Source organism: Vidua macroura, chromosome 23, assembly GCF_024509145.1.
Source record: "Vidua macroura isolate BioBank_ID:100142 chromosome 23, ASM2450914v1, whole genome shotgun sequence".
NCBI lineage: Eukaryota > Metazoa > Chordata > Aves > Passeriformes > Viduidae > Vidua > Vidua macroura.
Window position 1 is genome coordinate 2,531,504 of NC_071593.1, and position 25,260 is coordinate 2,556,763.

General features: G+C 54.2%; 1 protein-coding gene across 3 annotated transcripts; it reads right to left on the minus strand.

The window, feature by feature from the left end:
• Positions 1 to 70: 70 nt before the first annotated feature.
• Positions 71 to 24,839, minus strand: PLEKHM2 (pleckstrin homology and RUN domain containing M2). Of its 3 annotated transcripts, XM_053997713.1 has the most exons (21): positions 24,699 to 24,839; positions 14,214 to 14,320; positions 13,953 to 14,062; positions 12,632 to 12,731; positions 12,062 to 12,149; positions 11,409 to 11,595; positions 9,558 to 9,686; positions 9,126 to 9,185; positions 7,032 to 7,266; positions 5,222 to 6,007; positions 4,889 to 4,958; positions 4,718 to 4,808; positions 4,395 to 4,459; positions 4,031 to 4,119; positions 3,323 to 3,455; positions 3,052 to 3,242; positions 2,683 to 2,748; positions 2,064 to 2,223; positions 1,679 to 1,858; positions 1,484 to 1,600; positions 71 to 1,145 (listed from the first exon to the last, which is right to left on the minus strand). In XM_053997713.1, exons 1-21 carry the CDS (start codon positions 24,756 to 24,758, stop codon positions 1,008 to 1,010), a joined length of 3,162 nt encoding a protein of 1,053 aa, XP_053853688.1. In that variant the 5' UTR covers positions 24,759 to 24,839; the 3' UTR covers positions 71 to 1,007. The 3 variants fall into 3 exon arrangements, with proteins under 3 accessions (XP_053853688.1, XP_053853689.1, XP_053853691.1); XM_053997714.1 differs by lacking the exon at positions 9,558 to 9,686 and having other exon boundaries at positions 24,699 to 24,838; XM_053997716.1 differs by lacking the exons at positions 9,126 to 9,185; positions 9,558 to 9,686 and having other exon boundaries at positions 24,699 to 24,838.
• Positions 24,840 to 25,260: the final 421 nt, after the last annotated feature.

Below are 25,260 nucleotides of genomic sequence, written 5' to 3' on the forward strand. Positions count from 1 at the left end.
CCCACAGGCTCCAAAATGATGGCAGGAGGAGCAGCAGCCCCAGTGGCAGAATCTGGCATAGGGCCAAGGCTGAGTTACCAAGGTCTATTTATTTGGGGAGGGGGGAAAGGAAGCAGATGTATGTACATATACATTCAATCACGTAAATCTCCTCCCACAAAAAGGCCCCATGAACTTATATTACATGAGAAGGTCTCCAGGTTATTATTATTGTTATTAATATTATTTAAAAGCTGGGGCTGTGCCCCAAAGTGCTCGTTGTGGAGCGCAAGTGGCGATGGGTCCTCGCTGGCCTCGGATGCAGTGAGCTGAGGAGATGGGGATGTGTTTGGTGGTGGCCACGTGACAATATCCCTCAGGACACCTGAAGAACGTGGGACTCCACCTCTTCCCCCCAGTGCACAGGGTCAGCATTCAAACCACAAACCGGCCACTGATATCTCCTAAAACCATATTTAAGCCAAATATTTGGCCCTGTTCCTTCTTCCTTAGCCTCAAATCTCCTGGACAGGCTGAGAGTGGCCCAGTGGTGTCCGGACGCTCCGGGCGAGCTCTCCAGGAGGAGGCGGGGCGGTGCCGACTCCTCCTCCCAACACAGCGGTGATTGTATGAGCAACAAAACATGCACGGTAGCGATTGAGCGTTCCCGCCTCGCCCCGACCCTGTTCGAAAATGAACAAGTCCTCAGTCCTGCTCCCCACCAGAATGGGGATGCTCGTCCCAGCTCACCTTGCTCCCACCCTCTCCCTCACTGGGACATTATTCTGTGAAAGGCAAATTATTTGCCCCGTGGCAGCTGGACAAGGAGGAAGGTGCAGGTGGTGAAGTGTCTGGCTGCTCCCCAAACCATTCTGGATGTCCCTGGCTCAGTGGAGAGCGTGGGGTCCTGCAGGCACGGCCCTGGTGGGGACCAAGCGATGTCAAGAGGGTTTGGGGTGCCAGTTAGCCCAATACAGGCCCTGATCCCCAAAAATGGGCTCCCGTGAGCTATCCTCCCCTGGGCAGGGTTAACACCAGGGGTCCCGCTCGGCCCGTCCCCGGCAGAGGCTGTCGCTGCGCTGCCAGGCGCTGTCGATGAGGCTCTGGGCATCCTCACATTTCTTCCTCACAGCAGCATCCAGAATGGCCTTGTGCTGGAGATCGACCTGAAACATGGGTGTGGGGTGTCAGGAGGGGAACAGACAACAGTCACTTCTCCCTCTCGCTATAAAACCACCTCAAATCCACATGGGCAAGCAGCCTGTGTCACGGATATAGTGACAGCGGGGCTGACCCACATTCCTCCCACTCCCCTTGCCAGCACTGGGTGCTCATGGCTTGTCTTGCCAGGCTCTAAATCCCACATCCTGTGATTATATGGACCCAGAGGAGCTCCCTGGCTCTCCTGCCCTTTGTGGGAAATCTGGGTTCACCCTCCAGGGACAAATTCATCCTTCTGCCCTCCCTCACTCGATGAGGGTGTGAGGCAGGCCCACATGCTCACCTGGTAGATGTTCCTCCACGCGACATTCAGTGCTGACAGGAACCTCTCCAGTTCTGTAGTGCAACTAAAATACAGGACCCAGGGGGGCAGGAACTCCTTGCTGTCCTGAGCAAACTCCTAAATCGAGAGAGGCCAGGTGTCAGCACTGGGTGCTCGCCCAGCCCCGGGCCAGCGGGTCCAAAGCCCTGCCCTCACCAGGATGCAGTACTCCTTGCCAGCCTCTGTGGAGACGGCGGTGATGTCGGTCAGCTCCGCGGTGCCCAGCGAGCGGAAGAAGCTGGTCTGGCAGTCCTCGTGGCATGTGAAAGCCTTCTCGTCCGTCAGCACCAGGCAGCAGGGAACGCACGGCGTCGGGGCAACACCCTGGGGGATCACCTGCGTGGGGTGGGGAAGGGGGGTAAAACCTGGTGTGATGGAGCCACACCTCTGTGGGGTGGCCTGTGGGGAAACCCTCCTGGCTCAGGATAAAGCTGCCTGCTCCATCCTGCCAGACATTCCTGCTCCCTTCAGCAGCGCCAAAGGGGCTCTGGGCAAAGGAGGGGGCCGAAGCACCCACGCTCGGGGCCTGTCCCCAGCTCACCCCTTTGGAGACAGCCTGGCAGAAGTACTGCATCCAGTCTGCCATGTCCTCCTCGTTCTCGGCGCTCAGCTCCAGGGAGGGCCGGTCCGTCAGGATCACCTGGAAGGAGTGGGGCCGGTCGGTGGTGTTGGAGCGCCGGCATCCCCCGCACTGCTCGCCGCTGGGAGAGAGGGGGAGGATGGAGATGAGTGGGATGGATGGGCCAGCACGAGCCTGAAAACAGCCTCTGACTGCCCTCCCTGGGCAGCACCTCACCCCTGTTCCCAACACTCATTTCCCATCTGTGACATCCCCTGGGATTGCTCCAAGGACCATCTCCAGGCTCTTGACATTGCAGGAGAGCTGGAGTTGAGCACATTGTCTCTCCCAGCAGGGCTCCTGGAGGGATGTATCACCCTTCAGAGACCAAGGCCCCATCCAAGGAAGGAAATGAGCCCATTTCCAGTGGCATGCCCTGGAGCCAAAACAAATGGGCACCTGCCCCCAGGCAGGAGCAGCTGGGATTCCTGCACATGGACCAGGTCATGATCCAGCCTGGAACCCCTCCTGGACATCCCAAGTAGCTCCTGCTCCCCAGATCCCCGTGGAGTCTGGGTGCTGTGTCCTACCAGCCACTCACCCCATGTTGATGGAGAGCAGAGGGGTGACGTCCGTGCGATCTGGGTACTGGTACAAGATCCCGTTGCTGCCATTTGGGAAGATGAGAGAGGGGGTAACTGGAGTCAGCCCAGCTCTGGTATCCCCTGCTTCTGATCCCACAGCCACCCCTGCCCTGCCCTCTACCCACGCAGCCCTGTGGGGTCACATTCCTGCTGCTGGGCACCCACAAATGGTGGCTTTAGCCACCAAACCAGCAGCTTGGCCCCTTTAGGTGGGAAGATGAGTCCTCTCCACCTCCCAGGCAGCTCTCAGGCAGCAAACTGCTCCCAGCACCTTCTCCCAGGAGCCCTGTCTGACCCCAGCCCTGCCCCACAGCCTCAGTGCCCACCTGAGCACCACAAAGCAGGGCTTCCACTGCTCCTTGCCCAGGTAGGAGGTGCCTGCCTTGTAGTGCAGGATGCCGTCCTTGGTGACAGCGTGCTCTGCAGAGGAGCAGCTGCTGCTGGCAGGTCCCAGTGCCTCATCCATGGGGTCCTCCCAGTGAACGAGGCCGTAGAAACGCACAACCACGTTGCAGGCCTGTAAGAACCAGGAGTAGTCAAGGGAGTCTCCTGTGAGCCTTTGTCACCTGCAGTGATGGCGGTGATATCCAAACTCACCTCACACTTGGACTCCTGTGCCACAAACTTGGCAAGTGCCAGTTTCTCCATGGTGGCATCCGTGAGGATACTGGGATAAGGGGGTTCCCGGCACCCTTTAATCATGGCTGACTTCAAGGAGACCAGGAAGAACCTGAGAGGGAGGCAGAGATCTCTGACAAGGCTGGGGCAAACAGCCCCTTATGTCCCCCATACACTCTGGTGCCCAAGGGGCTCCCTTAACCGTGGGCCTCTGGTCTTCCAGACCACAGAGTCGCAAAATCAACCTACAGACCAAAGGTGATGGGAGGCTGCAAAGGCTGAACTCCAGAAAAGAGAGAGGTGACACTGGGAGGTGGTCGCTCATCCCAGCACAAATCCCAGTATGACCTGATGGTCACCTCCCTGAGCTGCCAGCACACACAGAGACCTGGGGACATGCCCTGAAGCTCATCCCTACTCATACTAAAGTGACACAAGTGACACGTGGTCTGCATTGCCCAGAGTGCCAAAGCTCAGACTGATGGGTGGAGTTTATCCAGGGAAGATACTTTGGTTGTGTCCATGCCTGAGGCATTTCCAGCTATTAGCTGGGTTCAGCCAGTGGCATCAAACCAGCCCCCAACTCCTTCACAGGTGGCAGGACTGTCATGAAAGGCTGTCTCTGGAGTCTCCCACTGTCCCCAAGTCCAAGAATACCAGAGTTCCACACTCCAGTTCCCCACTCACTCGGTGAGAGCCACGTCGGCAGTGTCGAGCAGGAACTGCTTCCTCCGGTTGGTGCACACCAGGGTCACTGTCTGCTGATCCAGCCCAACCTGTGCCACACAACAATGGTTAAGGAGGCCAGGCACAGGATGAGGGGCAACAGAGCAGGGCTGACCAGACTTCTGGCCCCAGGGAGAGGGTCAGTGGTCACTCTGCTGCCCATGCAAAGACATGAGCAAGGTGGGCACCCACAGAGGTGGCACTGGAAGGGGCATCACTGCCAGCTCTCCCAGTCCCAAAGGTTCACTGCCCAGAACACTCTCCATGGACACAAACACATCCTCACCCGTGGACAGGTGAGAGCTGCCCCCCTGGCTGGACTCACCGAGATGTAATCCAGCTCATTGTAGGACACGGCCTCCTCCACCATGTACGGCTTCTCCGCTGCCCCTGGCACAGACACAGAGAGCCACATGAAGGGGGGCACAGCACCCCCTCTGCAGCAACGATGCACCTGCAAACCGAGCCATGGCCCAGGCAGCACGGAGCCACGGGACACGTGTCCCAGGGCTCCTGGGGGACAAGTCAATCTGAGCTCCCTGCTGTGACCAAGGGACTCAAGGGAACTGGCAGTGAAAGCAATGATGGCCTAATCCATGGACAGGCCATGGATGGAGCCTCCCTCCCTGCCACTGAGGGATGAGATACCTTTCCGGATCAGGTACACATAGCAATCTGTCAGCAGGACGTAGATCAGCTGCAGGTTCCCTTCCATGTGCCCCGTGCTCATTCGGATCATCTGCATGGAAAGAAAAGAGCTCTCAGCCCTGGGCTGATGCAGGCACAGAGCTGATCCTTTGACTGATGGAGATCCCTTACCCTGAACAACTGCTCCTCATTCTCCCGAAAGACATGGATCATCAGCAGGAGGAGATGGTTGTTATCCACCCTGCGGAGAGAGACAGCAGAGGATGGACATGGATGTGAGGCTGAGTGAGTCCAGGAAGGGCAATCCCCTTCCTTCTTGAACATGTCCATGATTTGGGCACTTGTTAGCTCCCCAAGGCCTTCTTTTCCTGACCCTTTGTGCCTCCTCTTCATCCTGGAGAAGGATGGGCTTTGCCCCCCAAACCGAGGACAAACAGAAAGGCGTCAACTTGAGCTCAAGATTGTTTCGAAGATGCTTTCCCTGCTGAGCAAACCCATCCTCACCTGAACTCAGAGGGATGGGTCAGCTCCGAGGGACTGCCCTGCCCTTCTTCCACCCCAGAGTCCTCAGCGCTGCTCAGGGAAGGGCTGGGCTGCTCCTTCTTGGGCTCACAGAGAGCCTGTGGGTTGGTGGTTTCTGTCTGGCTAGGTTGAGGTTCATCACTCGCCCTTTCAGACTCCTCTACTGCCCCAACTGCTTCTCCCTCTCTGCTTTCTTTTTCTTCAGGAGCCTCAGGGCTACCAGAAACATGTGGCGGTTGGCCAGGCCCTGGAGGGTCATGGTGGCCACCACCTGGTGCAGCAGTGTTTGGACTCTCAACGGTAAATCGGTAGAAGTCCATGGGGGCTGAAATCCCCTCGCTAAAGTCGCCAGAGGACGATCCATCCGGGGTCTCCCCTGGCGTGCCGGTCCGAAAGGGCTGCCCGGGGGGCTCCAGGGCGGCGTTCCAGCCCCCGGGGTCCAGCTGCCCATTGAGCCTGTCCATGACCTTGCTCAGGGGCTGCCCCACGCTCTCCATGGACGTGTCCTTCATCTCGGGGATGCGCAGGGCCAGCGGGCCGAGGGCAGCGCGCTCCCCGCCCTCCTCTGGCCTGCCCGGGGCAGCGGGGCCCGCATCCCTCGGCGGCTCCTCCCTGTCCCCCTCCCCGTCCCTCGGTGGCTCCTCCCTGTCGCTGAGCCCGTTGACGCCGCTGTCCCCGCTGGCCTCGGGCGCTGCAGGTGCCGGGTTGTTCACGGCCTCCTCAGGCTTCACTTTCTTCTTCTTGCCAGTCTTCTTCTTCTTGGCTAACCTGTAGGAGAGAAGAATGTCACCCACTGTGCCTGTTTAGACTCTGCAATATGCACAGGAGTCCAACAGCATTCCTTCACAATTTTCCCTATTGCAGAGAAATTCTTCTAATCAGGAACACCACTCAGTGTGCAGCCATGTATAGTCCCCATCTCTGTGCCAGTCTTCATAAGACAAGGTATGGGCACTTTCTCCTACCTATCCCAAACAGAGGTGTCACTGCTGACACAGCACCTTGGGCTTTCTTTCAGCTGTAAAGGGATCACAAATGGTTGTGGCACTGAAGTGACGTGGGAGAAATCCCTGGTTGAGATGAAGAAGCTGGGAAGGGAGGAGGTTTCTGGAGGTGGCAATACCATGTCCCCACCTGCCAGGAGAGGGAGATGCAGGTTGGAGCACACCAGGATGTGCTGCAGAAGTGCTCTGCACCTATAGCACCCAAACTGCTACCAGGTCACCCCTGTTTGGGAAGCGAGCCCAGTGCTCCCCTTCCCTGTGTCTCCCATGTGGGATGATGTGTAAAACCCAGCTGCTCTGCTCCAGCACAGCCCTGCTGGGCGGGTTTGGGGAGTCCCCATCGCTGGGTGTGAGCAGACAGAGCCTTGAGTTCTTTGTCTGGATTGAGGGCTCTGAGGGATCCCTTGGGGAATCTCCCCTGCAGGAGTCCAACACCCAAACCCCAGCCAGCAGCTCTGCAGAGGCATCTCCCATGACAGGTTTGGCCACAGCTCACCGACAAGCAGGAGGAAGGACAGGATGGGAGACAAGATCCAAGCCCCAGAGCTGCTGCAAAGCTGCCACCAGCTGGAGAGAGCTCCAAATAAATGCTCATGGATTACTCTGAGCCCTCTGACGCACACTGGCAGGGAAAGGGGGTGATGTGGAATCTGCCCAAGGGACCCAGCCCAGCCCCAAGGGGCTGAATAAAGGCTGCAGCACAGAGACTGTCCTCACTGGGATAGAAGGGGTGGCACATCCTCAACAAGAGGTACCACCTTGTCTGAGGCCAGCAGCTGTGTCCCTACCTGATGACCTCCAGCTCCGTGCAGCTCTCGGACTGGTCCGTTCCCTCGGGGGTGGCCTCTGCCTTGTCCCGGGAAGCCGCGTGCACCGGCGTGGTGTCGGTGGAGGACGGCGCCTCGGCCCTGTCCTCGTTGAAGGGGTTGTGGCGCTGCGTGGGGCTCCTCGCCGCGGCCCTGCTGCCGTTGGCCTCCGAGGCGGCGGAGCGCGGGCAGCTGAGCGTGTCCGTCAGGTCCCCGTCTGCAGGACAGGGTGGAAGAGCGGATCAGCGCCGGCTCGGGCTCCTGGACACAGCCAGATCAAGCCAAGCCACGCACCGGGGGCTCGGGGCACTGTGTGGGCACCATGCCACTGGCAGTGCCAGCAGCTCTTGGTGAAGATGGACAGGGAGGCCAGTGTGAGACCCTGCACCCCCTCTGCAGTTCAGAGAATGCCTGGACACAACAGCTCGGTCACCCAGGAGCCAGCAGCCAGATGGAGAGCAGAAGTGGTGTCTGCGGGAGGAGTCTGAGGGGTCCTGGGGTCATTGCTCCTGAGTAAGGTGACAGCGAGCCACGAGGCTGCTGCTTCTTCCCTGCAGTGGCCAAGGGAAGGTGCCCGCTCAGCTGCAAGGGCAGACACAGAGCCAGCCCATGAACCAGCAATCCTGACAGAGCTGGCTGCTCTCCTCTGCTCACATGCAACACACGTGGGGGCTGGAGCGTGCTGGAGAGGGGATACAGCATTCAGGAGGAGACACAGACAGGGCAGAGCACAAACAGCTGGGCCCGTATTAGTCTTCAGAGGGAAAAAGAGCAGTGGAGAAGGGCTGCAGGAGTCATGCTTGGACTATTATTATCTATTATTCATCCAAAATCATGGTTAGAGGAAAGTTATCCATGCCCTTCTCTTCTCCAGCACCATTCCTGGTCTAGTGGAAGGTGTCCCTGCCCATGACAAGGGATTGGAACGAGATGATCTTTAAAGTCCCTTCCAACCCAAACCATTCCATGATTCTGATTCCTTTCCACAGTCAGCTAAAAAGACTCCTTGGGAAGAGAACCACAGCCCTGGCAGACTTATTTGGAGTGTAGGATTTGAGGAGGAAAATGAAACCTCTTGTAAAACTCTAATCCAGGCAGTTTGTGCTGCATGATTTCAAAACTACATTTTGTTCTCACTGAAAGAGCTGCCCTGGAGCAGGGAGAGTGTGGAGCTCCACCAGGGAAGTTCATTGGGTTTTAAATCCTCAAATTCAGAGGGATCTGCCTTCCCCCAGCATCCCTGGGCTTCAGCCTCCACCCAACACCCCCACTGGAGCTGTTGGCTGCACCCTGGGTTTGGAAATCTGGTTTGTACCCTCCAGGAACAGGTTAAACCACCTCTGTGACATCCCTGTGCATGGGGTAAGAAAGAAGGTAAGAGGGAGCGTGTTAGAGCCCGAGAGCAATCCACATGGAATTCAGGCAGATTTGCCCAAATATTTGGGTGATCCCATCAGGCTCCATCCAGCTTTGAGCTGCAAAGGATGGAATGTGGGTGTGTTTCCTCTGGGGGTGAAGCAGAGAGGATGCTGCTCCAGCGGAGGATATGCGCAGGGGCTGCATACAGAGGAAGAACAAATTCCTTTAACTGGGCAAGTGTTCTTGGCCATAAAGGCCAGAGGTAGCTGGTAAGTGAGTTTTAAAAGTGGTAAAATTAATAAAAGTAACAAATGTAGTGACCCAAACTGAGCATGGCCATGTGCTGGATTTTGTGGCTTCATGGGAGAAGTTTTGACACAGGACAGGATGATCCAGGGAAAACAAAACCTCCCAAACTAATCCCTGCAAAATGCTCAAAATTAAAGGCAGCAGAATTAGTTCAGCTGTTTTCCAGGGCTTTCAGGAAACCAAGGATGGTGGATCAATTTTTCAGTCAGCACCCTGTGTGCTTTACCCCAAAGAGGAAATCCATGGCATGAGGGCAGCTGGCACATCCCACATTTTGGGCCTGTATGGAATTCCATCAGGACAGGGCAGTTGGTTGTTAAAGAAACAAACATGGGAACATGCAGCAAGCTCAGGGGGCAGCAATGCAGAGAGAAAACAAAAATGCTGTAAGAGATGAGCGTGTCCCACCTTCCCAGTCTCTGCTGGGCATGGTCTGCATTGCTGGAAAGACATCTCCAAAATCATAATCTACAAAAATGAGGGATAAAACTCAGGATTAGAAATACAGGTAGTGGGGAGGGAAGTGGGGAGAGGGGCAAGTGTGAAGGGGCTTTGGGGAGGGAGATGGGAATGGGGAGAAACAAAACAATCACCCACTGGTATCTGAAACACAAGAGAAAATAGGGAATGTGGATATGAATGGAAACCAGCTGCACTAATGGTTGTTCCTTCTGGAACAACCAGTGTAATGGGAGCTACAAAGGGACCAGGGAAGGGTGAAAGCCCCATTATTCAAGCTGCTGGGAAGCTAAACCAGATAAACAGTGCCACCTAGGACTCGATCCTCTCTGGGAAGCAATTTAATCTCTCTGTGCCTCAGTTTCCCCACTTCACACTTACCTCCCACAGATACTGTGATGTTTGATTCATGAATGTTTGCAAAGCCAGGGATCTGATTAAAGGGGAAAACTTGTCCTCTGATCCTACAATCCCCAGTTCCACCTACACTCTCAGGGTAGAGACATGCTCCTGTTGAAACGATGAGCAGGGTAATGGTTACAGGGAAAGGTTAAATTCCTCCACACCAGAGGAGCAGCAGCAATTCCTGCCCTCCTGGGCAGCATTCCTACATCAGCACCAAATCCCTCTGTGCACGGGGAGACTGAGCCACAGAACACAGCCACTGCCTGGACACATGGAATAGGCTGAGATGATGCCAAACCCAAAATCCATCTCCAAAATCTCCTGGATCTCTACTCCAAAGCTCTCTTCTCTCGAGCTTTAAGCAGCCATCCACCAGAAGGCCAGGGACACCCAGTGACAGGGACAGGCAGGAGATGTCTGGCACAAGACATGCTCTGCTGAGGGAGGAGCAGGAATGCAAACCCAGAGGTGCAGCACAACAGCTGCTTATGCCAAACCTCTGGGGACAGAGAACCTTCCTCTGTGGTTTTTATTTCTAGGCTCCTTATGCTGTCTCCAGCTTCCCTGGGATGCTGGAGACTTGGCATGAGCAAGTCCCTAAAATCAAACCCTTTCCTGAGTGCAGATGTGGTGAGACCAAGCCAGTGCTGTGCTTCCAAATTCTTTGTTAAAACACCACCAATGCCTATCCCAGGCTGTTCATTCTCAGCATCTTTAATACCTGCAGGTTCTGTCTTGCTCATAAAAGGCAACTGGTGACCCTTGTCTCGAGGAAACCCATCTGTGTGTGGGCTCAGTCCCAAATTCCCTGCATCCATCTAACAGTTCATTCCATTCCAATTCTATTCCACAATCCCTTTTGCTCAAACTGACATAAAAACCAGCACAGGGCCAATGCATTTTGGATTAGGAACAGCATCAGCAGAGCTGCTGCTTTATGTGAACGTGGTGGGTGCAGGACAGGAGCTCCCTGCTCTGGCTGCAGCAGATTCATGGCACAGACACAAGGTACATGTCTGCCCAGGTCATCAGGAACAACATCCAGCCTCTCTGAAGGGTTAAAGGGGTGGGTAAGACAATTTATCAGGCTGCTCAAGATGTGTCAAGAGGAAAAACCAACATGTCTGAGACCACTGGCTGTCTTTCTCCCAGACTGAAGACACAGAGAAGACTCAGGAAGCTACTCCCCTGCACATGTGGGTCTCTGGACTGCAAGACAAACAGTTAAAAACCTCCCCTGCAGCCCTGTGTCCCTGCTGGCCTGGAAGCCACTTTCAGATACAGGATTGGCCTTTACTCTGTGGGGAGAGTCCTCCAGTTCTTGCTAAAACCCCCAGGATGGGAATGTGGCCTGGGGTGCCTGCAGGGGATGTCCTTCTCTCCCAGTCCGAGGCATAGAATCAGCACAGAATGGTTTGGGTTGGAAGGGACCTTAAAGTTGACCTAATTTCACCCTCTACCATGGGCAGGGACACCTTCCACTATCCCAGGAGGCTGCAAGCCCCATCCAACCTGGCCTTGGACACTGCCAGGGATCCAGGGGCAGCCACAGCTTCTCTGGGTACCCTGTGCCAGGGCCTCATCACCCTCACAGGGAAGAATTTCCTCTTAATACCTAATCTAAATTTCCCATCTTTTTGTTTAAAACTCTTAGTTTAAACCCATTCCCCCTTGTCCTGTCTCCCAAGGATGTAAGACAGGAGAGACTCCCAGCCTGGCTGCTGCGTCTCCTGCTTTGGTCTCTTCCAGTCTAAAATCTGCTGCCTTATCTGAAGGGGATGTGGGAAGAACACAGCCCTGTCCACACTGTCCCCAAAACTCACTGACCCTCACTGGATGGAGCAATGGCACTGTCGTCCCATTCCAGGTTGGTGGAGGTGACAGAGTTGAAGGAGTTGAGGGAGAGGCTGTCGGAGCCGTGCACGGAGCTGGGCAGGCGCTCCTCGAAGTCCAGCAGGTGCTGAGGCTTGTAGTAATCCGGCATGTACGGGGCCAGATCCAGGTACGGAGCATCCTGCAGGGCAGGGAACGTGCTCAGAGTCAGGCTCCAGTCACTGTTACTGGCACAGCTGGGGGGAAATGCCACCCCACCAAAACGGTGGGGCTGCTCCTTGAAGGTCCCTTCTCAGTGTCCATCTCAGAGGAAACCCAGCGGTTTTACCAAGGGTTATCCAGTGGATTTGTGTTTTCTGGAGGGACACCAGGATTTTGTACCACACTTGCAGAGCTCAGCTCCTTTATCCCCATCAATCTGCCCTGCAGCTGCCTTGCTTCTCCTCCAAACAGTGAAGAACTGACCAATAGGAATAAATCCCATTGTTGGATCCCCAAAGACCTAAAAGTCTTTCCCAAAATCATCAGCATCATGTTTTCAGCTGAAGGTCCACCCTGGACCAAGTGGAGGGATCTGAACCATCCTGGACTTCCTCTGCTCCACATTCCCACTCTCCCACAGCCAGGAAAACAGATCAAAGACTCACCAGGTCCAAGTCAAAGCGGATGAACTCCAGTCCAGACACCAGTGTTAAGAACAAGGTCAGATGGTCGTGACTGCAGACCAGGGCGTTCCTGCCGCAGGAAGGAACAAAAGAGCTTTACAGATGAGGGAAAGAGGAGGAGCAGCTACAAGGGCCCTTCTGTTTCTTTGGGGGCGTCTCCGAGCTGCCATAGATAGCCCTGGAGCTGGCAGCCCACTCCTTGCCTCTGTGGGCAGTCACTACGTGCTGTCCCCAAACTGAGCTACAGCTACATTTCCAAGTGTCCAGCAAAGCTGGGTGCCTGGACAGGAGCTCAGCGGCTCCTTGGAAATCATGGAAAAATATAAAGGGGACTGCAGAGTAAAAGCAGGAACTAGGAGAAATGCTTGCAGGGCCTCATAGAGGTAAGAGGACAGTGTGTTCACATGTAGGACCTTTAAATTAACCACATAAATCCCACAAGGAAAAAAATCAAATCCTGATCAACTGCTTGTCCCCCACTGGCAAATTCAGGCTGGCTTCTGACAAGGAGGGATGTCAAACGTTGCCCAAAGAAGGAACTGGGATACTCACTTGACATAGTACTTGTGCAGCAGGCTGAGGTTCTCCTGGAACAGCCTCAAGTAGCTCTCCAAGGAATTTTCGTTGAGGGCAAGGTATAGCCAGGCCCGGCCTGGAAGCAGAGCAGCAGAGAGATTTATCTGGAAACACCTGAGAAGTGACACAAGCCTGGAAATAGTCACAAATTAGTTAAAACCCCTCAGATCATTTGTTCTTATCATTTGAGGGGAGCAATTATGAGGGAAATCTGCGGGGGGAAATGCCATTGAGAGATTAATGATTTGGAGTAAAATTGGTGAAGAAGTAGCCACACAACTGTGTCTCTCCAGCAAGATGGGAGCCCTGTCAGCAATGACGGGAGATGGGAGAAGCAGAGGGAGAATCGCTGTGAATCAGCCCAAGTGAGATTTGACACAAATTCTGGTGCAAAGAGAGGTGACAGTAGAGCCTGTGCTCAGCTCTGCTCTCACCAGTACAGGCCCAGGACAAGGCAGCTGTTTGGATAAGCAGGCACAGAGGATCTGGACACGGTCCTGCATCAAAAGTGGCCTCGATGTCCCAAACATCTGCTATGGACAACTCAGAGCAGGGAAAATGCAGAATCACACATATGACTGCTACAGCAAGATGTGGGGTGAGAGGGGATGCTCCCATCTGCCAGGAATCCTTCCCAAGAGCATGGCCCCACAGAGCTCCCATCTGCCAGGAACCCTTCCCAAGGGCATGGCCCCACAGGACTCCCATCTGCTAGGAATCCTTTTCCAAGGGTATGGCCTTAAAGGGCTCCCATCTGCCAGGAACCCTTCCCAAGGGCATGGCCCCACAGGACTCCCATCCTTCCCAAGTGCTACCCTCTGCAAGGAACTCTTCCTGAAGTCATGGCCCCACAGGACTCCCATCTGTCTGGAAGCCTTCCTGAGGGCACAGCCTCTTGGGTTTCAGGGCAGCAGAAGCCAGGCTACACCTCAGTACCCGACCCTGAAGCACAGTGACATTATTTCCAGAGACCTCACACGGTCATGGCAGGACTCCCACCTCCTTGGCACAGGCTTCTCAGGGAACTGGTGGAATCACCATCCCTGGAAATGTTCAAACTATGTGTGGATGTAGCACTTGGGGATGTGGTTTGGTGGTGGACATGGCAGTGCTGGGCTAATGGTAGGACTCAATGATCTTAGAGGTCCTTTCCAACTTTAACAATTCTGCAATTCCTTTGCCTGTGACCTGGATTCCAATGGCTCCCTCGACCCACCAGCAGCCCCAACTCCTCAGCACAACGTGGGCCTCCCCAAGTGTCCCCAGAGTGAGAGCTGGGGACACTGTGAATACTCACTGCGTCCCAGGTTGGTGGCCACGTGCTGCAGCACTTCAATCTGTTTGATGGCTTCCCGGCGCGTGAAGTGAACCACCAGCACCCAGTACCCCGAGGAAAGATCTTGCAGTCTGGATGAAAAAAAGTCCCAAAGGAAAATTAAGCAAAAGCTTCATTATCTCCACCCCAGTCCCTGCCTAGATGTTTTCCCCATGCTGAGGCTCCACAGCAGGCTTTTTCCATGGGGAAAAGCAGCACCCCAGAGGTGGGCTCCAGGCTCACCCGTACAGCAGAGCGTGGTCCAGGTGTTCACAGAGCCGCTGCAGGACCTTGTCATGGTTTCTGATGGCCGGTGTCTCATCTTCACAGGCAGCAAAGTAGCTCTGCAGCTGCAGAAAGAAGGGATGAGATGGCTGGAATGGCCTTCTCCAGCCCATGAGGAGCAGGTGGAGGTGCCAAAATGCTCATATCCAGCACTGAACAGTTTTTTGTGATCTCTCAGCTTTCTAAACCCTGTTGCAGGTTTTACTTATGGGGTGTAGCCGATGGTTTTGAGAGGATCCTAAAGGCAGTAACTACAGGGAGAACCTTGCCCAGGGTCCCCACATCTCACAGCCCAGCAGTGCTGTGGTGGCTGCACAACCAAGTTCCCCCACGGTGAGCAGCCTCTTCCCACCCAGCCAACACTGCAGCAGGGTCTGGTGGTTCCTCTGCAGCCACCACAAAGAGCAGAAATAAACACCAGCTCTGCTCTGTTTCTGGCTCTGACATGGATGAGGCCTCTCCTCGGTTTTGCTAGAAATCCCCTTGGACCCAAATCCTATATCCCTTCCCAGCTGACCCACAGGCCTCCTCCTGCCCCCAGAGCTTAGGGATCTATTTAGGTCCTGTCTCACACACCCTCGGCATGCAGGCAGGGAGATTACTCTCCTGGGATGTAATCTCAGCTGGACAGGCCATGGCTGTTTGCTGGCAACGCGCACGAACAGCTCAGCTGAGCCACAACAATATTAGAGACAATATATATGTTATTTTAGTGACCTGACATGTCTTTGCCAAACCTCACTAGGTGATAGATGCATAAAACCCAAAAACTTGACATTACTGTGCTTGTCAAGTCTGACCTGACCCCCAAAACAGGATTCTCCTCCAGAATCATTACTAGAGAAGCTCCTTTTGGAAAAATCATCCAGTCTTGATGTGCAGTTACCCAGGGGACAGAGAACACCTCAGGGCCCCTGGGAACTGATCCCAACAACACTCTTAAGAGTATGAACACATCGAGTTCCAACACCCTCCTGGCCTGAAGACCTTGAATCCCTCTGGAGCTCTTAGGTAAGATGGCAGAGCCAGACGTGTTCCTGCACGGAGCTAGTCCCAGCCCTTACGTGAGAGAAAACTGCTGAGCCTGGAGAACGGCAGCCAGAGCTCCCCTGTCCGATGGCACAGCCCTGCTCTGCCTGTCCCCGTCCCAGCAGGTGAGTCCCCTGGGGAAGCAGATACACAACCAGGTGCTGATTGCAGAGGCACCTGTGGGTGTTCTGGAGACCCTCAGGGGCTTTCACAACACCCAGGTGAGACCTGGAGCATTTCAGCTCAACTGTGCCTATCCATTTTTGGGAGGAAGCTTTTCCAGAAGATTCCCACTATTCATAGGCAGCTCAGACTGACACAGAGAGGAAAATGCCCTAAAATCCCACTATTTAAGAAAAAATTCAGGAGGTACTTGCAGCCAGTCTTTGAAGCTGCAGCAAGGACACCAGAGGAAGAAACAAACCTATAATTTAGAGCCATATCCCTCGGGTGATGGATAGATGGAGTCATGGGGATGATCTCCAAGAGCTGGAGCTCACTAAAATATCCCATTTTTGGGAAAACTGAGGCAGAAGCAAAGATCTCACAGGACATGAGCCAGCACTTGAAGGCAGAAATTCCCAACTTGTCCCAACCAGGCTGTGGGCTCTGCAGGGAGCTGGGGTGCCCTTGGAGGAGGTTCTGAGTGTTTCTGCAGCCTCTGTGCTGGATTGGGGAAATGCAGCTGTGGGGGACAGCTGTGGGGAACAAGAATAAATCAGGCATTTCGTTAGCCCACCACTGAATAAAAGGAGACACAGCTTGGGGAGGTCTGTTTGGAGGGAACTTGGAGCCTGTCTGTGCCTCTGACCAGAGGAATTCCTCGTGACAGAGACACTCCAAGCCTGGGCAGCAAAAGAGATGAGGAAATAGATGTATTTCCTCTTTTTTCTTTCCTCCTTTCCCCCAAAATAACTCAGAACTTCGTCATGCTCCTTCCTGCAGCCAGTGCACAGCTCCCATCCCTCTCCATAGACTGATCTGCTCCTGTCATCCAAGGGTGCAATCTATTAGCAAATGGTGGCTGTCTCCACCTCAAAAATGGATTTCTCTTCCTTGGAAAATCCTAATCTTCCCCCAGGAAGGGGTTTAGGTTTTGAATGGCTCGTTCTATGTTACACCAAGGGCTGGTGTCCCTTTTAGCTGCTCTGCAAGGAGCACTGAGCCTCCTGCTCTGCACAAACCAGCTCCCCCTACATCCCCTTCCTGGGGAGGCTGCTGGAAAACCTGGCCCCACAGCCATACCAGAGCAAACCCACCCCAAAAGGCTCAACCCCATCCCTGCAGCACATCAGGGACCAGAGGATGGGCCGTGTGACTGTGCTTTGCTCAGAGTCATGGGGTCACAGCAGCCCAGAGGGCAGGAAACATGTGCTCAGCAGTTTGGGATTGGGATTCTGGCACTCCGAGTCACGGCCTTTTAGGAGCTGTGGGTCACAGGGAAGCCACAAGGGCTCACTCCCCCTGAGATGTGCCACCGTGTCCCCATACAGCGCTGCACCCAAGGATGGTGCCATTCCCAGCATCCCTCCAAAATAAACATCAAAGGCTTCCAGTGCTCAGCCAAGGGCAGGCATGGCTCACTGGAGCACAATTCCCAAAAGACATCAGCCAGGTGAATCCCTGCCCAGCTACCCTGCCCAGGGAGGAAACAAGACACAGCAAGCCTCGGGATCTCCTGGGTGCAGTCATCCCTCCAGCCAGGGTGGGGAAAGACTTGCAAAAGCTGATGGGGAGGTGTTTCTGGCTTGGGAAGAAGGGTGAAGACACATGGAGAAAAGTTAGGATGAAACAGCTTTTCCAATTGGGAAACAAAGTCCAGCTGCACCATTTTTTCAAAGATCCAATGCCTAGATGAAAATTTGTAGGAATCATGACCATAAGCATCATGAGGGATGATCCCAGCACCTGCCCCTGAGCATGGTGATGGGAGCAGTGATGTGGCACTGCCCCAAAAAATGGCACTTAATAGAGTGTTTATGTGGAGTCTCCCGTAAGTTGTTATAAAACACACATGGATAATTGAACCAGCCTCTCCCTCCGCAGTCAGACCTGACTGGGAGGTGGTGACCAAATTTCATGAGGCATCCGAAAAGCAGCTCCCTGACAGAGCAATGTCACAGCAGTGAGCCAGGCTGGAGCCAGGGAGATCAGGAAGGAGGCAAATAATTGGGTCAAAAACACCATCCCTGGGTTTCCGGAGAGATGCTCTTCCCCTGTGCCTCAAATCCAGAAGGAAGGGCTGAAGACTGGCTCAGATGGAGGGCACAGCAATGCCTGGAGCCCTGACCTGGGACTATTTATAGACATTCCTGTGGCCTGCAGAAGGCCCTGCTGGCATGCAGAAGGCATCCCAGCCATTCATCCACAGCCCCAGCCAGGTCTGAGCACCAGCACTCCTGGGAGAGAACCTGCTCAGGGAGAAGGCCACAACAGCTCAGCCATGGGCTGAACACACCTGGGAGAGCCTGGAGTAGAAGGGCGTTTGTCCAACAGGAACAGACCTGGCTGCCACTGGGAAACGCTCACACCTCATCCCCACCGAGGAAGATGAGGAGGATTTAATTGCTGTTTATCAATTACAAGTTCATTTTTCTAGCAGTGACACACCCCACCCCACGCTGGCACGCACGAGAGAGGCTCTTCCTTGCACAATTTTATAACCTATTACTGCAGTGGTTCCCAATGAGTGTGAACATTTCCAGGCTGATCTGCAGAACTCCTGTGTTGCAAGGGAAGCCAACAAATAATCAGGGAGGTGTTCTGGAAAGCCCATTCCCAAATCTAATCATTCTTGTGGTGGTTTTGAAATCCCTTCAGTAATTCTAAAAACGCACTGGAATACTGAAATAGTCTCCTGACCTGTTCAGGGCTGGCCACAGCTCAACTGAGTCCACATCTCCCCTCTGTAAATCTGTCCTGCAGATGTTTCACCAGCAGCTTTCCAACATCAATTCCATTTCACTTATTCTGCTTGATATTTCCCTGGCAGGACAAACACGGTGGAAGAACAACAAACACCCTTTGCATTCCTCAGCTCCTTAACTGGGATGGGAGAGGTGAGAGGTGCTTCAAAACCCTCATTCCCACCCACAGCACATGGACTGAGGTGAGGGGTTTTCTCCAGCTGGAAGAGCTGAGCACCCTCAGGAGCAACCCTGGAGCTCCAGGGAGCACAAGAAAAGGCAACTGACCTTGTCCAAAGCAATGACAGCTCAAGGGAAGACACACGGGAAGGGCCAGGAAAAGCACCTCAGAACTGTCACTTTCACACCTGCTCAGGGAGTACAGACATTCAATGGCAAATGGATAAAGAGGAGGCTGAACTCCTGTGCCTGGAAAATTCCTAGTTTTCCATACCATCCATAAAAGCAGGCTGAATGCCATGGCAGGAGCACTAGTCTTTCTCATACACTTGTACAACAAAGCCCTTGTACACTTGTAAAACAAAGCCCTAAAACTCCAGCTCTAGCAGGACATTTTGGAGGTCACACACATGATCTGACTCAAAACTCCTAAAAACCAGCACTGGCCTAAGTTCCCAGGTTCCCACTTCCTGCACCTCACCTTGATCTTGGGTTTTTTTCCAGAAAAACTCACCAGGCACATTCAGAGCATCAGCACCTGGAAGGTACCACGAGTGCCAGTGGAGCAACCTGGAGATGTAGAGGGACAGGAGCCTGACTCAAGTGAAGCTGAAGCCCACAGCAAAGTTGCTCCTTGCTGGAAACACTAAGCTTTGAAGCATTCCCAACCCAATGCCAGCACAATTGTCACCTCCTGGGACACATACACAGCTCACACCCCCCAAAGCTTTTCTGTGGCTTTCCTTCACTGTTTCCAAGCAGCAAAGTGTGCAGCAGGCTGGACCCACATGTGGCTCAGACAAGGATAGGATTTTTTCCAGTGGGAATTTTTAGGGAGCATCCTGTTCCTCTGTCACAGCGAGCAGAGCAGGGGCTGAGTACAGAACTGGCTGCAGGGGAACAGGGGTCCCTGGGCTAACCAAAGGCAGGTGGGAAGGTCACATGCTCAGCATAACAGAAAAAATACATTTTAAGGGGAAAAAAACCAAACAAAACAAGTCCAGAGGCAAACACACCAGAAGCAAGCAAAGTGCTGCTCTCCCAGGGAGCTGCTGCTCCCTCACACGCCAGGTATCGCAGCTTTGAGTCCCTCCCCACCACCCATGGCCTCCAGCCCCTGCTTAACTCAGTTACACCTCTTGAATGAGCTCACCAGAAGTGGGGAAAGCTGAAATAACTTAACAGCCACCAAAATTGTGCAATCAGAGGTAGAGAGGCTTGGAGACTTTCCTTTAGCTCCTTGGGAAAACCACAGCCAAATTTACCCTCCTAAACTGGCTGCTCTTCCAGCAAAATGCTTTGTGTTAGAGGAGAACACATGAGATCTTTTAATTCCCAAAATGTTATCACAGGCTTGTCTGCCCTCAGCTCCAGACCTGATTTTGGGTGTTATGGAGGACAAACATCAGTTTAGGTACCTACAGAACCCAATCCCCTTGAAATTGTGGATGACGAACTCTGGATCATCACCAGCCCTGTGGTGGTGTGTGACTACCAGAGCAGCTCCTGGATGGCCAGGCAGGGAAATTTCCTGATCATTGGGATGAGGCAAGAGGAATTTCTAAAGAGATAAACCTTGAAATACTCAAGCAACCCAAGCTATACACAGCTGTGATAAGAGCAGAACCACAGCACCAAAGAGACAAAGCCCTTGGAGGCCCACCAAAACACACCTGTGGACTTGTTGAAAGCACCTGAGTGACCCCCATGTCTTTTCTTCATGGACAACTCAGGAGCTCCATGAGATTGCTGCTACTTCACCCCCAGGCTTTTGGCAGCTGGGAAACCTGATACACGTGGCAAAGGAACATGCAGGACTACCCTCTTCATGTGGTCCCTGCAGCAGCAACAGATGTGGCCTGGGGAGATGTGAGTGAACGAGAGGAAAGACCCTGGCAGAGATAAAACCCCTGTGGTCTTTGAGCCAGAGAGGTGCTTCTCAAAAGGGAGCAGAAGACAAGAGATTGCTTTGCTGTTTTCACATCTCCAGAGCTGCTGCCTCTGTGCTGGGCTAAATAAATGCAGCCAGGCAGAGATGAGCACATTCCCTACGTGATATGAGTAAGGATGCTCCACTCCAGCACTCCCTGCTCCTCTCCAGGACACAGGGGCTCTAAGCCATGCCCAAAGCCACCCTTGCCTTGCAGGAGAAGCAGAGGTGTCACAAGGCAGAGCTCAGCAGCTCAGGAGACTGCCAAGGCATTTCAAAGGTACAGGGATAAAAATCCAACCCAGAGACAGGCAGCAAAGGCTCTGCATTAACTTGCTGTGAGGGCAGTGGAAACCTTCCCAAAGTCATGCAGAAACAGAGCAGAGCCAGAGCTTTTGGCAAGAACTCCTGCAACGTCAGCAAAAACCACTGCTCCACCTGATTGACATGCACCAAGGATCAGCTGCTCCAGAGTTCATGGCAACGTGTGTCCTTCAAAGCCAGAAGAATGGTCTGAAAATCAGAGAGGAGACCCAAAATCTCTGATTCTGACCTCTTTTCTGGTTTTACATTCAGCTCCTGGAATTGTTAACAATAACACTGTCTAAGGACTTTGCATTTTCACCACCTAATCCCAGGTAGGAGAGCACTAAACCCCTCCTGAGCCCAGGGAATATTCAGGGAAACCCAAGAGAACACAAACCACCAGCTTCATGGACCAGGGAACCTGTGACAGCTCCTGGCTACTAGGAGATGCTTGGCCAAGGGCGGATTTGAAGTTGTTGGCATTTCTGGTATGTTTAGAGTCCACCTCGGCAGCACCAGGAAGCTGCTCTTATCCCACTGCCACCACACACAGCATCATCTCCTAGAAGGAAACAAGCCTTGAGTGAACAAGAGCCTGCGCACTGAGCCATAACATGCCCAACCCCAGCCTTCTGCCCCAGTAAAGCCCTAAATCTTCACAAAAAACAAGGGTTAGGCATCAATCTACGCAGTAATTTGAGCTGGAGCACAGCCCTCTTAGCAGAAGGAGAACTGAGTGGGAAAAGGGAAAATAAATGGTCACAACACTGTCCATGTGTGCAGAAAGCATCACACTGTGAATTAATCTTTAGCTCCCAGGGAGGACACAGAGGACAAGCTGTAGATGGGAAATCATAACCATGCTCCCAATTTTCTTGGAAGTGAAGCAGAGACCCAGCTCCCCGGTGCTGAGCTTTCCCAGCCTCTCCTGAAGCCACCAAGAACAGAAACCTCTTGACATCTCTCTGGTTAGAGAAGCCTATTTTGTCTAAGTTAGGTGTTTTGCCTCACTTTTTTCAATGGAGGCTGACTTCACACCTCCAACCTCACACCTCTGAAATCCACAGCAGAGCTACCACTGATCTCGCCCCCCACGCCCCCCGCGGGTACCTGGGAACCACAGAGAGAACCCCACAAGTTGGAATTACCCTCTCCAAGCACATCTGCCACTTTTCCATCTGTGCTCCATCCCTCAAGTCTTTCCAGGAAAATAAGAGGTTCACTGAGGTTTGAGGGATTTACTTGGAATTGAAGCATATTTTTGCTGTGGATTTGTACAAAATCCACACACTCATAATTCCAGTTCTATCATTCAATTTTAGAAGCCTTCTCCACAACCTCAAGTCAAATGCAGTGTTCTCTTAGGGATCAGTGCTTGTCAGCACAGAAAATCTAAAATTCTCAATAGCCAGGGTTCCAACATGCACCAATCCCCCACCCCTAAAATCCAGCAGCACCTGGTAAAAACTGAAATCACAGCCAGGTACAGTTGCAGCCTGAGTGTCAGACCCTTCCCAGGGCTGTGCTGCTCCTCTCCTTCCCCATCTGAGGCTGCTGAACACAGGGTGCCCTTCCTGGGCAGCTCCATGAAAATAAGGCATTGTTTCCTCCCCTTTGGCTCTGCAGCTGAGAAAAGAAAACCCCCACCATCACCACAGACACATCCAAATCCTCCATTGCACACCTGCATTGCTGGTGAAAGTAAGGAGTGAGCAACCCACACTGTGAGGAAGCTCCCTCCCGCACTGTGAGAAATCAGAGGCAGGATGCTTGGAAAACTCCTCCAAGCCCCATGACACAATTCCAGTGCCAAGGAGTTACTCAAGACGAGGATGACAGAGAGCAGGATTTCCCAGCACAAAGCCACTTGCTCCCTTATCCTAGTACTTTACTCTTGCCACTCACAGGGAAAAAGAGGACCAGGGATTTCAGGTTGAAGCGGGAGAGGAAAGCGCCGGGAAAAATTAGCAGCTCCGTAATGAATTTCCCTGAGGAAGGAGAACTGCATCCTGTGGGTAAAAAAGCAGGGTGGAATTTCACTATGGCCTGAGTTTGGTTTCACTGGGATGGTAGAAATTAATCCATCAGCCTAAAGTAGGCTCCTACACTTCCCTGAGTTTTGCTCTGAACAAGAATGAGCAGGCAGGATTAGAAAATTCCAACATTTTCACTGCTGGACCAAGACAGGAGTTGGCAGGGATTGGGTAGGCCAAGGTGTGCTGGCAGAGCTGGAGCTGAAGAGTCCTCTTCAACCAAAATAGTAGTTAAAATAAACAGGTTGATTTTTTAGCATTTCCAAACGTGATCTTCCAAGGATTTTCTGAATGCAAATAAATTATGTCCAACCAATCCTGTGTGGGAAGTTGTATTCCTTATATATACAGGGAAACTGAGGCAGGAGCGTTGCAGAGCATTGCTACAGAGCTCAGAGCAGGCTGAACATCCACAGATTTCCAGATAGATATAAGATTATCCTTAATTTTTAGAGGACAAAAAGGCAAGAGACCAGAGGTCAGGGTCATCCATGGAAGAAAAAAGCTGGGAGAGGTTTGCACATCCATCCTACATCCCAGAGGCAGTGTTCAGCCATCCCTTTCTTAATAGCACCAGGAATTCACTCATGCTGGTCTTCATAAATGAAGTTTTCATGGATGAATCTGTGTCAGGACACACTGCAGAGCACAGGAAAACTCCTATTCCATAAGGCACAGGAAACCAAACAACTGGAGAAACAACAGCAAGTCCAGACAGCCTTTGCCCCAAAACGTGGGACAAACACAAATGAAACTCCCGTTGCCTCCTCAAATGGAGCAGGGGGTCTTTTTCAAGGTTGCTTGGAGCTCGTGTGTGGGCCAACCCAAAACTTCCAGAATGTCCTTACAACTCACTCCTTTGGCCTTCCCAAAGATTTCAGCATCCCAGCCCCCTCTGTGCCGGCTCACGGATGTTTCCATCACCAGGATGGGCTTTAAGGAACTATCCGAGGAGAAACGAGGGGCAAGGAGAAGGTGAGAGGGCACATGTTCAGAGCTCTGTTTTGAGGGCACAGAGCAGGGAACAGGAATGAACCACACATCCCCTGTGTCCATGGCAAGAATGTCCCAGGTCCTGCCCCTCTATCCTGTGCCCCTCGCAGGACATGCCTGGCTGGAGGGAGAACCTCTAGAAAGATGGTTTTAGGCTGGACTCCAAATCCCTCCTGAATAGAGCCCCAGGAAAAAAGGGTCTCCCTAATCCTGTCCTTTGAAACGGGGAATCCCAGGCAGGAGAATCCCAGTATATCCCAGTCAGCTAAAACAGAGGGTCCTGGGGGTGACCCTGGCGGTGTCCCTTTGGCAGGGTGACTCCAGACATGCCACCCCCACCACCAGAAGAGCTGCGTCCAACCTCACACCCTCAGCACAGGGGGTCTCCAAGGACACTCTGAAAAGTGTCCACCTCTGGCAAAGGGGATGCTGTGTGCCCTTGACCCCACGTTCCTGTCCCAGAGTTCATCAGTATCCCTGGGATGTTTCTTGGGTGTGAGGGTCTGTAGGATTGTCCCCCAGCCCCATGCCTCAGGCAGGAGGTCCATAGGGACCCATCCTTCAACCCTACACCCATGGCAGTGGTGTGTGTCTGGGGGGGTGCCCAGGAGTGTCCCCCAGCCCTGCACCTCTGCAGACACAGCCCCCACGGCTGTCCTGGAGCCGTCCCCAGGCCCACAGCCCCACCCTCAACCACACGACAGTAAGGGGTCCCAGAGCTGTCCCCAGCACCAGCTGAGGGGCGTCCCCATGGATGTCCCCAGACCCAGAGCGCTTGCAGAGCAGGATCCCCAGGGCCATCCCCAGCCCCACAGCCCCGCAGAGGGAGTGTCCTCCCGGCTGTCCCCAGACCCAGCACAGGGAGGTCGCCACACGCACAAGGAGGGTCCCCAGGGCTGTCCACACCACCGACACCAGAGCACAGCACCGGCCTACCCGCCGGAGTCCAGGGCTGTCCCAGGGCTGTCCCCAACCCCTACAGCTCCAGCCCAGGGGTGTCCCCAGGCCTAGTCTTTTCAGCACCGCAGGTCGGTGTCCGCAGTCCCCGCCGTGCTCCCGCTCCCACCTTCTTGACGGAGAGGGAGATGTTCTCCAGGATGCGGTCCTTCACCTCCGCCGGCTCCATGGCGCCTCCGCCCACCGCCGCCGCCCGCCGCGCCCGCCTGGCGCAGGCCGAGCGCCGTCCCGCCCGCCGGGCCCGCTCCGTCCTGCCGGCTCCGTCCTGCCGGCTGCCCCGGCCGGCCCCGGGCTGGCGGCTCCGCGGCGCTCAGCGCGCCATGGCCGGGCGCGGGGGCGAGCGGGCCCCGCGGGAGCACAGCGGAGCCGAGCCGCGCTGGGGCCGCGCTCCGCCGGGAACTGAGGTCACGGGAAAGGAGGGAGGGACGGAGGGAGGGAGCGAGCGGCGCTGCCCGCCCCGGGCCGGCAACGGCACCGCCCTGGGCGGGCAACGGCACCGCCCCGCCCGGGGATGAGGGGCCGGCCCGGCCCGGCCGAACCGAACCCGGCCCGGCCGAGCCCAAGCCGGCCGAACAGAGCCGAGTGGAGCCGAACCCAGCCCGCCCCAAATGGCGCCCGCGGCGGCGGCGGAGGGACCCTCGTGACCCCGCGAGGGGACCCTGAGGGGAAAT

Coding starts and splice junctions, on each gene's coding strand:
- PLEKHM2 (XM_053997713.1), bottom strand. CDS start 24,758: ATGGAGCCGGCGGAGGTGAAGGACCGCATCCTGGAGAACATCTCCCTC. Junction 14,063..14,213: donor GACCACGCTCTGCTGTACGG/GTGAGCCTGGAG, acceptor TTTTTCATCCAG/ACTGCAAGATCTTTCCTCGG. Junction 3,456..4,030: donor GCCGACGTGGCTCTCACCGA/GTGAGTGGGGAA, acceptor CCTCCCTCTCAG/GTTCTTCCTGGTCTCCTTGA.